The 16,645-nt window shown below is 48.6% G+C and overlaps 1 protein-coding gene across 7 annotated transcripts in view; it reads left to right on the forward strand.

Moving 5' to 3' along the window:
- Window positions 1–16,645, forward strand: part of GGT1 (gamma-glutamyltransferase 1) — a 61,086-nt gene that overhangs the window by 39,504 nt on the left and 4,937 nt on the right. For 5 of the 7 annotated variants that reach the window (XM_074554614.1, XM_074554608.1, XM_074554609.1 and 2 more), the window contains 11 exons: window positions 4,896–5,057; window positions 6,276–6,403; window positions 6,621–6,710; window positions 7,666–7,858; window positions 8,997–9,154; window positions 9,970–10,119; window positions 10,600–10,736; window positions 12,554–12,738; window positions 13,956–14,083; window positions 14,362–14,474; window positions 15,407–15,520. In XM_074554614.1, coding sequence (XP_074410715.1) covers window positions 4,900–5,057; window positions 6,276–6,403; window positions 6,621–6,710; window positions 7,666–7,858; window positions 8,997–9,154; window positions 9,970–10,119; window positions 10,600–10,736; window positions 12,554–12,738; window positions 13,956–14,083; window positions 14,362–14,474; window positions 15,407–15,520 — 1,554 coding nt within the window. In that variant the 5' untranslated portion in view covers window positions 4,896–4,899. Of the gene's footprint in view, window positions 1–3,972; window positions 4,157–4,895; window positions 5,058–6,275; window positions 6,404–6,620; window positions 6,711–7,665; window positions 7,859–8,996; window positions 9,155–9,969; window positions 10,120–10,599; window positions 10,737–12,553; window positions 12,739–13,955; window positions 14,084–14,361; window positions 14,475–15,406; window positions 15,521–16,645 lie in introns of those variants that run through there. The other 2 variants (XM_074554615.1, XM_074554610.1) reach the window with 2 other exon arrangements.

The raw sequence follows: 16,645 nt of genomic DNA on the forward strand, positions 1-16,645 counted from the left end.
GCTGCAGCCAGACCACCATTTCAGTGAAGAGTTTTTTCCTAACCAATCTAAAACTTTTTAGGTTTTTCCTAATCCAAATTCCTAAATTTTTTCCTAACATCCAATCTAAAACTTCCCTGGTGCAACTCGAGTCCATTGTATTTCCTCACTTGCTTAATCAGAACTTCAGAGCTAGGAGTGAGGTGAGGAAAAATTTGTACCACACAGACACCAAATCCAGGAGCACAGAACGATTCTGCTGTTGATAAACAATCTTTGTGGATCCTAAAATATGCATTTTGAGAGGTGTGGGCTCTTGACTCTTCACCTAGTCAATGATTACTTCTGCATTCCTCTGGAACTGTGAATTCAAACATAATGAGTTCCAATGGGTTCATCTCTGTGAGCAGGGCAGTACAAATACCAAATACAAGTTTTGGAGAGCTTTTGAGGAAGAGAAGTGGTTACTGCTTCTCCTACAAGGATGTTTTGCCCCTAGAAAAGGGTTCACTTCCTTTAAAAGGACATTCAGAGGAGGTCAGTGCACACAGGTCCGTGCAAAAGGACAGGATCAACTTGCAAATACTCTTGAGAGGTAAGGGGGAAACAGGAATGACCTTCACTGAGCCATTCTCCTCAGCCTGAAAGTGCTGTGTGGGATTTATTATTCAACAAAATGTGTGAAAATGGGATTTTTTTAGGAAGCGGATGAAAGCTTGCCAAAGGAGAATGATGGGACCAGACTAACCGGTCTGAATGAGTCCAGGTCTAGTAAACAACTTCCAGTTTAATGGCAAAAGAGCACCTGAAAACATCTTTTGCAACAGCTGAGAGAACTGAGTTATTTTGATGAAGCATTTTGACTTTAAATTGGGAGTGACCATAACAATAATGTTTTTAATGGGGTTTATAAAAACTCATTCTGTACTACTTTAATAACTTGTGCTTTTGAGATTGAGTTTGCCAGTTGTGGATTTCTGGCAGGTCCTCAAGTAGGAAACACTGTGAAAACCATGGGAAATGGGGAATTCTGTGTTTATTCCACCTTTCTGTCTTTTTTTTTTTCACTTCATAGCTTATGCTGAAGTATCTTAAAAAATGTTGGATTTGATGCTAAAATTTCTGCAGGGAGACATGAGGGATTTTTGAGGAAAAAGTTGCCTCAAGAGGAAATTATTGTCTCTCTCTCAGTGAACTCAGAGTTTGATCTACATTGGGCAGAACAATGCATGCCATGGGGCTTCAGCAAAGCCTGTGCCTGTGGAGGAGTCACAGACTGTGAGCACAGGAGCTCTCTTGGAGCCACAGGAGCTCTCCTGAGCAGCCCCTTCACTCACAGACTCAGTGCTCAGTTCTTTTCAATGCTGGTTATCTCAGCAATGAGCAGGGACCACTGATCCTCACTGAGACCTCTCTCCTGCAAGATGATGTGCCCACAGAGTGTGCAATGCTGGCATTATCCAGTAGCTGATTCCCTGGGCAGGAACCAGCACGGAGGCACCGTCAGTGGGGAAGGCTTTAACTGAGTTAAATGGAGTTGCTGTGTTTCTCCAGGGAGAAACAGCAGCTTTGCCCTCCTGCTTCAACTGGGAGCAGTGCCTGGGTCTGAATTTGGAATCCTCTTTGGGCTCCTTCATGGCTTGGCTGAGCCTCTGTTTGAGTTCCCTTCTCACTGGTGGAGCTGCAGACTGTGTAAGCCCTCAATTAAAACATCTCCTGATGGAATGTCATCATTTGTGGTGTGTCACCAGAGCACGGCCTGTGTCCTGTGACAAGAGTCCAGATGTCCAAACTCGCCTTGCATTTCTTGGGGAGAGGAGGGGAGGATATCTCAAACGGCCCAATGGTGGCTGCTGGCTGTGGGGGGAGCACAGGGAGCTCTCAGGATGGTGCAAGGGTGTGAAGCTCTTGCAAGATGGTTCTAAAGCAGAAACCTGTTGGGATTGAGTTTGTGGTTAAAGTTTTAGGTGTTGTCCGTGGATGCTTCATTTACTGCTTCATTTGGGAACAAAGCAGTGCCTGATCGTGCCTGGGGTCCTTTGTCAACCCCTGGTATCCCACTGCTCTCCTTCTCCTCTTCCAATTCTCCTGGCACTGTCCCTGACCATGGCAGGTTCCTCATCCCTACAGAACACCCCGGCCCTCTTGGCAGGGATGTCAGGCCCTGCCTCTCCTGCCTGACACTGACTAGCCAGCCCTGTTGCACGGGGGTACTTTAATTCAAGCCCAGTGCCTGTTTAACTAAGGCTGTGCGTGTTGTGGCACATCAGTGGTGCTGCTGGTACAAGCACAGCCCTGCTGCTGCTGCCTGGTCCTCCCCTTCTCCTAATGTAAGGAGGGCAAGCAGGCTACTTTTAAATTCCATGGTTAACATTGGCTCGTGGACTTTATAACAGTGAGGAATAATTGTATTGCTTTTAATTGCTTTATAGCCCCTGTCTCCCGGAGAGCTTCTGCTACTGCCAAAGCACTCTGTGACTGAAGGCAGGCTTCCAAACAGCTGGATCTGGCAGGGATGGGAGGTTAAAGGCAGCCTCAGCAGACTGGGCAGCCTGCTCAGGTGGAGCCCTGCAGCTGCTGCTCCACTCCCATTAATAAATCACAATGGGAACTCAGCTCAGAGGCAAGGTTCAGACAGACCATTGCTCCCAATTGCTGCAGTGTGCCTGCCCAGGGATTTGATGGCCTGCCCAGGGCACAGGAGCACAGAGAGCTGGGTTAGCAGAGGGTGACTGCAAGCTCCTGATCCCTCTCCTGATTTCTGTACATCAAACCAAACACACATTGGGCTCTGCTGGGCCACAGTTGGGGTGTGCTCCCCTCTGGGGTCAGGCTGGGATGGGCTGAGCAGCTCATGGGAGCTGAGCTGGCTGCAGGGGTGGAGAGGATTATCCCCAGCTGGGCTTGCTCTCTGCTCATTTCTGGAGAGGAGAAACCTGCAGCTCTGGAGCTCATCCATCTGCTGCTTCCTGGGCAGGCTCAGTGTGACAGATTGCACAGATGGACCTTCCTCAAGAGCATTCCCTGGAGTTACAGAGGCACGGGGTGGTGCAGCTCAGGGTCAGTGTCTCTGCAGGGCAGCCTGTGTGTGTGTGTGTGTGTGCTGCTGCCCAGTGGTGCATTATCCTCATGCCTGGCAGGTCAGGAGCTGTGCCTGGCTCACATGAAGGTGGTTGGAGGGCCCTTCCCAAGGTGTGTGCACTCAGCAGGCAGCAGGACACAGCATGGAGCTCTCCTGGGTCTGTGGGATGCTCACAGGTGTGATCCATTCCAGGGAGCAGCTGAGAGCAGAGGCAATACCTGGAATTTTCCCTTCTCTCCTGCTGTCAGAACAACTTCCCTGAGGAGGCAGTAAAGCTCTGCAGGGAACAAGAAGAGCTGCAGAGCCCAGCCAGGAGCCCAGGGGTTAAATCAGCACTACAGGGCTTGAAGGACAGCCCAGCACAGAGCAGCCTTCAGACCAAACAAAGTACCTTCTGCTGAGCTGGGGCACAGATAAAAGATCCCATGGCATTTCTTGTGTAGCTTGGAGGAGACTGCCAGGGCTGAAGCTGAAATATCTCTGCCAACAAACAAAACTGTCTTTAAACTCTGAGGCTTGTGTGAGCTATTGTTGGGGACATAATGGCTCCTCTGTTTTCCTGCACAGTCATTGCTCTGCAAACACACCACTGGTCTCTTTTAAAAGTGCTTGAGTGTAAATTAAGTTCTAGAACCTGGAAAGAGGTTTCATCCATTTCCTTTTACTACCCTCAGCTGACACTTGTTTACAGAGCAGCACATACAGCAGATTTACAGCTGCTTTACCTGGATGGAGATGGGCATCTGTAGTGCTCAGGCTAAGACTCACAGATCCAGGGCTTGCACAGCAAATGTGCCCAACTCCCCTGGTTTAGGGCAGGGGTGAGGCTGGGAGGGCTCCCTGCTAATCACCCCCCTCTAAGAAAAGTTTTGGTTTGGCTGGCCTGGCCAGTTTCCTTTATTTAGCTCAGTGCTGGCACACTCCCTGCTGCCTGGTGCTGAGTGTGTGCCTGCTGCAGGGCACTCAGGGCTGCTCTGCCTGCCGAGCTCACTCTGCCTTGGGCTGCTGGGCACCCGCACTGGGGCTGGTGCATCTGCTCCCCACCACAGTTCCATGGACTGGCTTTGCCCTGAGCATGGCAGAGGCTCTGGTAAGGTAAAGGACATCCTGGCTGCTGCGCTGGAGCTGTGGTGAAAACCCAGAGCTGCAGTACAAAGGGGGGAGGGAGGTGGTCTCTGAGGGCAGTAGGATTAATTTAGGTCTGTTTTGCTGGAGTGGTCTTGTAATGGAAAAGAAAATGGGTCAGAGAGTGGCTGTAGAAGCTGTATTTGCTGAAGTGCCTGTCCCAGCAGGGTGGCAGTGTCTGTCCATCCCCTCAGTGGCTCTTTGCTCATCCCTGTGTGTGCCCAGGGATCTCCTTGGGTTCTGTGCTCACTCTCAGAAGAGCAGCTGAGTGCAGGACTGGGCACGTGGGGCCAGAGCACTGGCCATGGCCCTCTGGGGGTGCTGGGATCACTGGGAAGGTGCCCTGGCCAAGGGCCCAGGCAGGAATGGGTGCTGTGCTCACACTGTGGCTTTATCCAAGGTTGATTCCTAATGACCCAGATGTGTTTTGCACTGCTCCTTGGCAACCTTCCAGACAGAGACTCCTCCACAGACATGGCATTTAAAAGCAGATTATGTGAAATTTTTTAATTTTTAAATTTTTTTTTGTCGTGAAGATGGTGTCAGCCATGACTGGCAGCAGCTGTGTTTTGCTCCCTGGATTTCCCTTCTCCCCTGTGCATCAGGAGGTTCCTGTGCTGTTTCCTGCCTGCTGTAAGGGTGATAGCTGATGGTTTGGGGATAGGAAAGGAGGTGGCAGCAGGGCTGACCATCCTGTCTCTCCCCACAGGAAGATGAAGACACGCTGTGTGGTGGTGGCAGTGGTGGCTGTGGCCCTGCTGGGGCTGGTGCTGTTCCTGGGGCTGTTCTTTGGGCTGCGCTCAGGGGACCCCCACACCTACAGGAGGGCGGCCGTGGCCACCGACGCGGGGCCCTGCTCCATCATTGGCAGGTACCTGCTGCGGGAGGGGGTGCACTGGGGGAGAGATGAGAATCTTCTGAGAATCCATGTCTCAGAAGGCTGATTTATTATTTTAAAAGAAAATTTGTTATATATAATTATAGTTATATATGTAATTATATTCATATATATAATTATATTTTATATATAATTATATTTTATATATAATTCTATTTTTATATATAAATAAATATTTATATTTATAATATAAAAAATAAATTTTATATTTTAATATATAATTAAATTAAATTATATTAAAATTTTAAAATAAGATTTATTATATTAAAAGAAAATTATATACTAAAACTATACTAAAAGAATAGAAGAAAGGATTTCATCAGAAGGCTAGAAAGGAAGGGAAAATGGAATGATAATAAAATCTTGTGACTGAGCAGAGTCCCAGCACAGCTGGACTGTGATTGGTCAACAAGTAGAAACAACTCACATGGACCAATCAAAGATGCACCTGTTGCATTTCACAGCAGCAGATAATTATTGTTTTTATTTTACTCTGAGGCTTCTCAGCTTCTCAGGAGAAAAATCCAAACAAAAGAATTTTTCATAAAATATGTCTGTGACAACCCACTCACTGTGCCCTGCCTCTCATTGGCTCTGACAGCTCTGCCATGAGACACAACTGCTGCTTCCCCAATGCTCAGGTGCAATCCCTGCAGTTGCCCAGCTCATGAATATCCATCAAGCACGGATAATCAATCCCTAATCTCCCTGTAGAAAGAGGAAATCCTAATAAACCCCAGGCTTTTACCATGCTTGATCAGCTTTACTGCAGCTGCTCACAGACGTTGTAGCAGACAAAGATTGCTTGGATCCATAACAATGAGAATGAGAGTTTTCTTTCTAGCTCCTTTAAAAAAAAATTTATTGAGGTATCCTTCAGTTCTGGTCTCAAGTGCTGCAGATTTCAGGCTCCTCAGAAAGCTGTAATTTCTCATGACAGTGTAATGAATGTGTGTGGAATGTCTGTCCCCACGCGTACTCTGTCACATCTCGCTGCTTCCAGGCTGGTTTGGATGTGTCTCTAACGAGGGCACACTGACCACTGAGGGTCTGTTCTCCCTGGTGACGGAAGCTCAGAGCTTCCTGAGGAGCTCATGGGCTGGGCGTGGACAGATGTGCCTCGGAGGATGTGCCATGCAGCGCTGAAGGCAGCTGAGGCACTGTCTCACGTCCCTTCCCTCCTGCTCACAGGGACATCCTCAGGCAGGGAGGGTCGGCGGTGGATGCTGCGATCGCAGCCCTGCTCTGCGTGGGGCTCATGAATGCTCACAGCATGGGCATTGGAGGGGGCCTCTTCTTCACCATCTACAGCAGCACAGGTAAGGGACACGGCCACACACAGCTGGAACAGCTGGAGAGCTTTATCTAAGTGATTTATCCTACCTGGAGAAGGTGGATGATGCTCACAGCCTCTGGGGGAGTGGCAAAAATAATTGCCAAGGACCTGGCTCACGTTGGTCAGAGTCCTCCAGCAGAGACCATGGCTGTGTGCAGAGTCCAGAGCTAAACATCATCTTCCTTGCTCTGTCATTAAAGGGAAAGTGGAAATCATTAATGCAAGAGAAGTGGCTCCAAAGAAAGCATCAGAGGACATGTTTGGGAACAACACACAGCTCTCTCTGAAAGGTATGGCAAAGGCTGCTGCACTGCTTGGGGGGACCACAGAGCTCCAGCACCAGCACATCTACATTGAGAGCATTTTTTATGGTTGATTCTTGCCTACCTTCAGGATTTCTTACCTAGAAATATCCTCTTACAGAATTTGCAAACTCTGGCCTGACAAATAAGCTAAAAACAATGCCCTTTAAACAAGTCAGGGGCCCCATCACTTTCTGCTTCTCACTTCATGAAAAAGCAGGTGAATGCAAAGCACTGAGTGTGACCTGTTCCACATGTGCCATCTTTGCTTTCCACCTCTTTGAATTAATCTTTGTGTGGATCACCTTGGGTTTTGTCAGTTCAGGTTTCCTCCCTAAATTACTTGTTGTGGTGGCTTCAACCACAAGCCCCATTAGGCTTGGGGTGTCCAGAGAAGTTTCCTTTCAGGAAAGTATTTTCTAATAAGAAATAGAAAGAAATACTAACTAGTTCTCTTCATGGTCACTCTTCTAAGCAAGAAGGAACAGCACCTTGGAGGGGGTTTGAGCAGTGTATTGAACTTCCAGGAGATGCAAGAGGAAACAGGATTGAAGCAAGCTGCAACATCACTGTGGGATGTGGAATCAGCCTGTTCCAGTTGCAGCTACAATGCTGTAACAAAGTTTTGGTTCCAGTACATCACAGTCTGTGTCCTCTCCCATGACAGTTTCTGTGTTCTGAGCAGCTTTGCTCTGATACAGAACCTACAGAGGGAAATGACCCAAAACTGGAGTTACCAGCAAGAGCACAGAGGGGTTTCAGCAGTTTGGAATACGTAGGCACAAATGTCAGACCAAATTATTCTGTTAATTCTCACAAGCTGAGCAGGTCACACAAGCCCTGCCTAAACCAGGGCTGGCAGAGATGCCTGCCCTACCTCCTGCTCATCAACCACTTTCTTTTCTGGCTGTGGGAGACTTACCCCATTCCTTTTCTGCTCCAGGAGGACTGTCAATTGCTGTTCCAGGAGAAATCCGGGGCTATGAGCTGGCTCACAAACGGCATGGCAAACTGGCATGGAAAGATCTGTTCCTGCCCAGCATCAAGCTGGCAAGAGAAGGATTCCCTGTTGGGAAAGGCCTTGCTGCAGCCATCAAATCAAAACAGGAGGCAGTTGAAAGCAATCCCTTGCTGTGGTAGGTGGAGCAGTTGCTGTTCTATGCAGAGAAATTTGGAGTGGCTGCATCCAATCTGCAAATTCCCTGTGTTTGTGCAGTGCAGAGTCCATGAGGAGTGTATCATCATCATTCCCTGCAGTAACCACACTCGCTGTGCCTGCTGGGGTCACTGCAGAGACCTAAAGGTGCTAAATCATGGGGAATGTTCAGTCCTGACCTTTAAAGGGAGAGAAATTCTACTCCTGAAGCCCATTTGTCTGAGCAAGGTGGAATTAGAGATTAGAGTACGTGCTGGGATCAGCCTGCTCAGTGGCAGTGGGTTTTCTGAATTCCTGCTTTTCCTCATGCTGTGAGTGCCCCAAGCTGATCCTGCCTGCATTTGGAGTAATTGCAGTCTCCTTGAACATCTCTGCTGTCAGGCAGTGGGAATTGGGATCATCTCTTACTCTGCAATCAGCCTTCCTGGTCAGTGCCTCTGACCATCCACCTCTGGCAAAGACTTTGAGCATGAAGAGTTTTAAACACTCCTCACTTCTTACAGTAAAACCCTCGGTGTTTATGCACAGCCCTGATGGAAATCATGCTTAATTCTCTCTTTTCCCTAAAATCTCTGCCAGCTGCAGGTTTGTTTCCTATCTAATTGATAATGTACACCCTGGCCTGCCTCCTGTCCTTCCATCAGGCAGGTCCACAGCAGCACAATCATGATCCATCATGGGGAGCTAGAGAGGAAACAACCTTCCTTAAAGTGATCTCTCAAACAGGGACTGAAACACTTCTGGATTTACTGGAAGCTGTGAACCTCATAGCTTAACAGGCTGTGCTCTGAACTGCACTGCTGAGTCCAGGACTGTGGCCCCTCCTGTGCATCTTGAGGCACTTGTTGGCCCCTGGGGTGGGCAGGGAGGGTGGTGCCATGGTGAAATCCCTGCTGCAGGCTCCATGGAGCACACTGAGCATGTGGAATTGCAGGTCAGAAAACACTGCTCAATTTTGTGTCCCAGTGCCAGGATCTGAGGAGCCCATGGCTCAGGCAGTTTCCTTCTCCCCAAGAAGCACCTGGCATGGACACTCACGCTGCTTCAGCTGCCACAGACACACATAGTTCTGAACTTATCCCTCATATCTGATCTTCCCCATCTCCTTTCTCTGCTAGTGAAGTGTTCTGCAAGGGAGGGAAAATCGTGCAGGAGGGTGAAACCATCAAGATGCCCAAAATAGCCGAGACCTACGCCACCATAGCCAATGAAGGAGCAGATGCCTTTTACACAGGAAGCCTGGCAAAGCAGATCATTGCTGACATCCAGAATGCAGGTGAGAGCCAGGACACTCTTCCCAAGCAGCAGGAGTGACCACACTGCTCAGAGCCCCAGGAGCAGCCAGTGACCTGCAGAACCTTGGGAGAGGCCAGCCCTGAAATGCTGCCTCTGAGATCTGTGGCGGCAGGACACCCAAAAGAAGCACTTTAACAGATGTGTTTGAAAGTCAGAAATGGGGAGGGTTTGCTGTGCATTGCTGTGCCACAGAGCCTCCCAAGTCTGGGCAGCTCAGGCTGTTCACAGAGCCTGAATCCCACGAGTTTGTGCCTAAAACGTTCCATCCGTGGCGGTCCTGTGAGCTCTGAGCTGTTTGGTCTCTCTGTGCCACTAGATGGTGGCAGCATCCCATCCTCACCAGCCAGCACTGGGCTTGGTGAGCTCCCTGTGAGTAATTACTGGCTTCATTTGTGGGGAATAATTACTCACTCTCTTCCCCCTTCAGATAAGAAAGAACATTCAAATTATTCTACCTCTGGGGTGCCACAAAGCATCTTCACCCAGAACTGCATCTTCCTCTTGTAAACAGAATTCCTAAGGTCATTTTGTAGCCTGACACTGCTGGTGTCCTTTGTAAAAAAAGATGGATCACCAGAGTTGTGGCTGCTGTAAATCAGCCCAACTTTGTGCTTAGACTATCTGAGCCTGAGATGGATCTATCAAGGAGTAAATCTCCTGGGCACACATCTTTGCTTTCCTCACCTTGTTGCCTTTTGGATTTGTCCATGCTGTGATTCATGGTGGTGGAGCATGACCTCCCCTTCCCACCAGAGATGACACAAACCCACATCTCCATTTTCCTTCTCTTTCCAGGGGGAATTGTCACATTGGAAGACCTGCGGGACTACAATGCCACAGTGATCGAGGACCCCATACAGATCCAGCTCGGGGAGTTCACCCTCTACACACCCAGTGCCCCCCTGAGTGGCCCAGTCCTGGCCCTCATTCTGAACATATTGAAAGGTGAGAGTGCCACAGAGCAGCGCCCCACAGGCAGCAGGAGCTGGGGGAGCTCCAAATACATCACCTTTTTTGGGGAACAAGGTTTTTGGGGCTAGGCCTCCAGCAGGTGAGAGGTCTGAGAGCCCAGGAGAGATCAGAGGTGCAGAAACATTCCTGTTCTGCTGTAAACTCAGGGATGTTGCCTTCCTACCTGAAATACAGGTGCAAGAGGAAAAATATTTTCCTGATAAGTGGAGGGAGCTTCCCTGATACTTGTATGGGTGGAACCTAACATTTACTTAAGGATTCTTTGGAAATCACCTCTGCAAGTACAGATTCTGCTGGTGACTCCCACAGTGCTCAGAACAACCAGAGCTCCTGAGTTCTCCATGTGGAGATGAGGACAGTCCAGTGACTGCATCTGGGCTTAGAGGTTCTACATTTGGCACAGGTGCATTAGCAATCCACGGACCCTGTGCTTTGTTTGTGCTCTGTTGCCAGGATATAATTTCTCTGCTGCCAGCATCAGAAGCGTGGAGGAGAAGGGTCTGACCTACCACCGCATCGCGGAGGCGTTTCGCTTCGCCTACGCCAAGAGGACTCTGCTGGGAGACCCCAAATTTGTCAACATTACAGAGGTACCTGGCCAAAAGCCTTTTCTTTCTGCAACACCAAAGCTGACTGGAACATGGCTGAAAGTTTTTGGTGACTCCATTTGTCAGGCATGCTCTGTGCCACTTGCTGTGAAGGCACAGAAACAGCTCTGAGCCAAAAAGCGATGCTCTGTGTGGCTCATGGCTGAGCTGTCAGGGCTATAAATGGAGGCAACCTTCCTGCTGGAAGGAAAAGCAAACTCCTCAATTCACCAGGAGAGCTGGAGTACATTTAGGTCTAACCCTGCAAGGTTTTGTAGTGTTTGAAGCCTTATTCACCATATTCCCAGCATCCCTGTGGCTCTCTAACCAGAGTCCTGCCTGTAGTAAAATGCAGCTGCAGATGGGAAGGGATGAGACTGCTTGTCCCAGCTTTGCACTTTGTGCTTTACTTCTGCAAAAGCAGCAGACTCTGAGCCCAGCCCAGCTTGATGAACACAAATTTTCAGCTTATAAGCTCTGGTCAGACCTTGCTTTGTCCCCGTCCCATCCCGTTCCTCTTGTCCCTGCAGCAAGTGTAGCCCTGCTTCCCTCACAGCAGTGTGGAGGCAGCTTTCCATAGCCCTGCAATAATGGATGCTGATCAACTTCTGCACAAAGGGGGGACTTTAACAGCTGCTCCTGTGACAGCTTAAAATGATCTTTTGCTACAGTGTCCATCTTCCAAGAAGGAAGACTGTCACCATGATATTTTATGAAAAATCCTTTTGCCAGGATTTTTCTCCTGAGAAGCTGAGGCCTCAGGAACAGAATGTAAACATTGATTATGTGCTGCTGTGGAATGCAATAAGTGCATCTTTGACTGGTCCATGTTGGTTGTTTCTAATTAATGGCCAATCACAGCTGGCTCAGAGAGTCGCAAGCTTTATAATTCCTTTCGTTTCCTTGCTTGCCTTCTGATGAAATCCTTTTTCTTCTATTCTTTTAGTATAGTTTTAATGTATCATTTTAATATAATATTTATATAATAAAATAATAAATTAGCCTTCTGAAACATAGAGTCAAGATTCTCATCTCTTCCCTTGTGTTGGAACCCCAGTGAACACCACCACAGGAGGACCCTTGGGGGGAACCTGTAGCCTCACTGCTGGGATTTGCCACTGTTGTGTTGTGTAAAGTATGGGATAACAGCCTCATGAGTGTGAAAAATGCCAATCACTTGTTTTTAAAATTTTAAAAGTGTCCTAGTAATAAAATGGTTATATAAAAATAGTAATACAATTAGAGTAATAATTGGACAATTTGAATTAGGACAATATGAGACAACAAATACAAAGAGTTACAGACCGTCCGGGTACCTTTTCTGGGCAGCACGAGCCTGAAAAAGGACCCACTTTAACAGAGGGTTAATCCTTAAAAGCAACAGCCTGTTGTATATTCATACACCTCATCCATGATGCATAAATTCCATTTAAACACAGGATTCTGTCTGGTCATCATCAACGTCTTCGTTCTAATCCTAACAGCACCTTCGAGGTGGGAAGAAGTTCATTTCTTCTGATAATAGAGCAATAAATTCTCTTTCTCTGAAAGATTCAGGTGTCCTGGGGCTGCTATCTCAGTGCAAGTCCTTTCTTTAAAAAAAGTATCCTACATAGCATCATTTCTATTTTAACAATTTTTTATAACCTAAAACTATATTTAACACACTACTTAAGAGAGTTAATACAGCATTACTTTCTAAAACAACACATATAATATTCCTTTTAATATTTGCCAAAAGCCAACCATAAAATACATGCGTTTTTCACACGGGGACGTGCCTCGATGTGCTGAGTGGCTGCCCTGGGTTTCTCTGGCAGGCAATCAGGAACATGACATCGGAGCTGTTTGCAGACAATCTGCGGAGGAAGATCACGGACACCTCGCACCCCGTGGGCTACTACGAGCCCGTGTACTACACTGGAGACAATGCCGGTACATCCCACGTCTCCATTGTGGCTGACGATGGCAGTGCTGTGTCCGCCACCAGCACCATCAACCAATAGTAGGAGCTCAGACATTCCTTCCCTGTAGGCTTTGCCACCTTCCTAGCGCTGGTTCTGGGTGTCGAACACCTCTGAGTGTCACCTCTGGGGCGGGCTATGGGGCAGCACTGCTGGGGATGGGCACTTCTGCTGAGCTCAGCACTGAGGCCTCTCTCAGTGCTTGTGTCCTCTCTCTTGCTGAACTCCACCACAACGTTGGCTGCATCTGGATCTTCTCATAAGCACAGATATTGCTGCTGGTTCTTGTCGAAGTGAAGGGAGAGACCCATCCTAGTTTGATCAGCATCTGAGTCCGATTTATTCATCAACTAGCCACTTTTTATAACAGTGTTAATTCACTTCATGCATATTGCAAAATCTGAGCTCCCAATAGGCTGTAGAGAAAATTTCAGCTCCTCCTTTTGTTTACAATACCTGAAGTTTGTTTACTGAAACCAAGATCAGTGTTCCCACCATGATATGAAAAGTACTCAAAACCTTCATATCTGTTCCCAGACCGGCCATCTGTTCCCAGTAACAGTCAAGGACAGAACGGTCTGAGAATCTTGTTGTTTATATAAAAGGTGGCTGAGAACCTTAATTATTTACAGAATCAAGCCTGGGAAAGGCTGCTTTACAGCATTTTACATTCAGCTTCTATCTTTCCCTCAGCTGAATACCTTCATGGCCTCTTTCTTTAAGCCATGCTTGAACCAGGCTCTCCACAGGTTCTGATTTCCCAGGCTTTTGGAAGGAATTTGAGCTAATGCAGCTGGCCTGGGAGCTCAGTGTTTGGCTGTGAGTGCTGTCAGAAAGAGCTGTGTTCACACATATGGCCTGGAGCCAGGGTGTGAAGCTTATTTTTATCCATAGAAAATGTCTCCAGCTTGACACATCTAAGCAAAGCCGCAGTCACTCCCAAATGTGCTGCCTCTGAATGGAGGGCAGTGCTGCCCACCTGGAAGGGGCAGGGGTTGTCCTGAGGTGCTGTGCTGGTTTTCCCCATGGGATCCTCTCAGGGGAGGTGCAGGAAGGGCTCTGGGCTGCCTTTCCTCTGTGTGAAGCTGTGTACTCACAGTATTAACTGCTTCCTTCCCCCTAGGGGTGACAGAATGTCCTTTACAATGGGAGCATTTCTCCAATCAAATCCCAGGTTTCACATTGCAGTAAATTCAGCTGAAGCTCTGCCTGGATTTGCTGTGGGTTTGACCTGACTTTGACAATTTGTTTTCTCCAGCTTTGGCTCTGATGTACGATCCAACGTGAGTGGAATCATATTTAATGATGAAATGGATGACTTCAGCTCACCTTACATCATCAATGGATTTGGGATCCCTCCTTCTCCAGCAAATTTCATAGCTCCAGGTAGCTCTAAACTGCATTTCTGACCCAACCTTTTGGCTGCATCGTGCATGCTCACACTGCAGCACCTGTGCCATGGGACCTGCAGGGGACAGGGGTGGGAGGGAGTCAGGAAGGAGATGAGTGCAGGGGATGGTGGGATCCCCAGGTGCTGAGCAGGACATGAGCTGAGTCAGGCAGGTGAATACTGAGCCTCTGGGCTTACATGTGGAGCAAGAGCTGGAAATTGTGAGCTGCAGGTAGAAAGCTGAGCCTCTGTGTTGCCTCTGTGTCCCCACCAGGTAAACAGCCCATGTCCTCTATGTGCCCCTCCATTTTGGTGGATAAAATGAAACAGGTGAGGATGGTGGTCGGTGCTTCAGGAGGAACAAAAATAACGACAGCAACAGCACTGGTACGTGAGGGTGTGGGCAAGTGGGGCAAAATGGGAGAGGCAGCATTTGGGGGGACTCCCATCTGCACCTGTGACAGGATCATGGCTGTGGCTCCCTGCTGGGGCCAGGGGCTTGAGAAGGAGGTTCCTGCCTGGCATTCTGAGGGCCAGACCTCCAACACCAACTCCTGCCAGGGCTACAAAAGGTCTGCTATTGAACTGCCCCCTTTAGTGACTCCAGTGCCTCCTTTAGTGATGTTTTCTCTGGCAAGTTGTTCTTACCACTTGCACAAGATTTGCTTCGAGTTCTGTTCTCTGCATCTCCATCTCCCTATTTACCTAGTTTAGAGTTGTTCCCATCCAACATCCCAAACTTTGGATCAAAGTCCTACAGAGAAACTAAGTAAGAACTCAACTCAGGCATGGTGTCAGGCCTGACAGGCAGGGCCTCTGTGAGCTGCTGTGGCAGCAGCACCAGGCTGGATCTGGCCTTTTTGGCTGAGGTAGAGGAGAAATCTGTAAAAACCACTACAAACAATTTCCTAAGCCCTGGACTCTGAGTGTTCTCACCTCCCAGCAGCTCCAGCCTGCAGTTCAATGAGCCAGGCCCAGGGGAACTGTTTGTACAATAGCTGGAAGCTGTAGGTGTGTTTGCTGAGGTGACCGCTGTGTGCTTGGCTCCAGCACCATAAACCCAGCCACCATGGCTCAGGGATCTGATCCTTTTGCTGTGTTCATTTTAGTCACTCGTGGTTTCTTTGTATGGGAATCCTCCTGAGCATATACAAGCTGCAATGCACCTGTGTTTTGCTTGGCCAAGAGAAGGACCACTGAAAGCCACATAACCCAGAAATGGTGCCTTTGGTGTGCCCTGTGAGCATCCTTGAGGCACCTCTGCCTGTCAGACTTCTCTGAACACAGTAATTAACATTGAGGGTTTTTGCTTCTCACAGACAATCATGAATTCCCTCTGGTTTGGTTATGATGTGAAGAACGCAGTGGAGGAGCCCAGGATTCACGATCAGCTGTTTCCCAACATCACAGAGCTGGAGCTGCAAATAGAGGAGGTTGGTGTCACCAAGCCATACATGAACCTGTATGAGCTGGGCCCCTGGTGCTGGGAGGGCAAGCACTGTGGAAAACCATCAGGTTTGGCCAAATGTTCCCAGGTGAGCAGCAGTAAAGCTGGTACAGGTCTGGTGCTGGGTCACAATGAGCTGTGCAAAAGTGCACCTTCAGTCTCAGTCACACAGGTGTGAAGGGAGTGCATTGAAGAGTGCCTGAAACTGGGCATCTGCTTGCAGTGATGTTTGGTACAAAGGACTTGCAAAACAGCAAACCACATCAGGGCCCAGACCATCCAGCAGTCTCAATCCAGTCAGTCTCAGGGAGCTCTTGTTCTGCTGTGTAACCTTGTGATGAATCTGGAAGGCCCAGAGGGACCTGGGAACAGGCTTGAAAATAATTCACAGTAGAGATGTCAGCACAGCACTGCCAGCTGGAGAGCTGATGGCAAGGTCTGCCTTGCTCCCCAGACCCCTCACCTGAGCTGGCAGCTTCACTCACCCGAGCACCTGCACATCCCCAGAGGCCTGAGGCAGGCACAAGCTTTGGACATCTCTCATGCCTCTGTATCTGCCTCTTTGTACCTATCTCATACCTCTGTGCCTCTCTATTTGGGAAAACAGTCCTACATAATGCAGTTTTCTTATCAAACTCTGCAGAAGTTCCTCTGTTAACAAGCTTCTTATGAAGGTAAGGGCTGAGGTATCTGCAGCACTGGGGAGGATGCCCTGCGCTCTGCAAGTCCTGTGTTCTCCAGCACTGCCAGACAGGATCCATCAGTCCTGTTAGTGTGTGAATATCTGTGACCAAGAATAGTGTTGGTAACCCACACTGAGCACCACACATATCAAATTCTGAATTCCACTCATTCAAAAGTAGGGCAGCCCAGAAGGCAAAGGGAAGAGGAGGAACAACACCGCCCTGTGCAACACAGGTCCTGAGCACCTGGCTGGTTGTGGGGGATGCAGGGTGCAGGATGCAGCAGGTGCAGTTTGCTCACCCAGCTGTGCATTGCAGGATGCAGCAGGTGCGGTGTCCCTTTGTGCTCATGCAGCTGTGCATTGCAGGTGCAGTTTCCTGCAGGTGCAGTTTCCCTTTGTGCTCACAGAGCTGTGCATTGCAGGCTG

This window comes from Zonotrichia albicollis, chromosome 18, assembly GCF_047830755.1.
Source record: "Zonotrichia albicollis isolate bZonAlb1 chromosome 18, bZonAlb1.hap1, whole genome shotgun sequence".
NCBI lineage: Eukaryota > Metazoa > Chordata > Aves > Passeriformes > Passerellidae > Zonotrichia > Zonotrichia albicollis.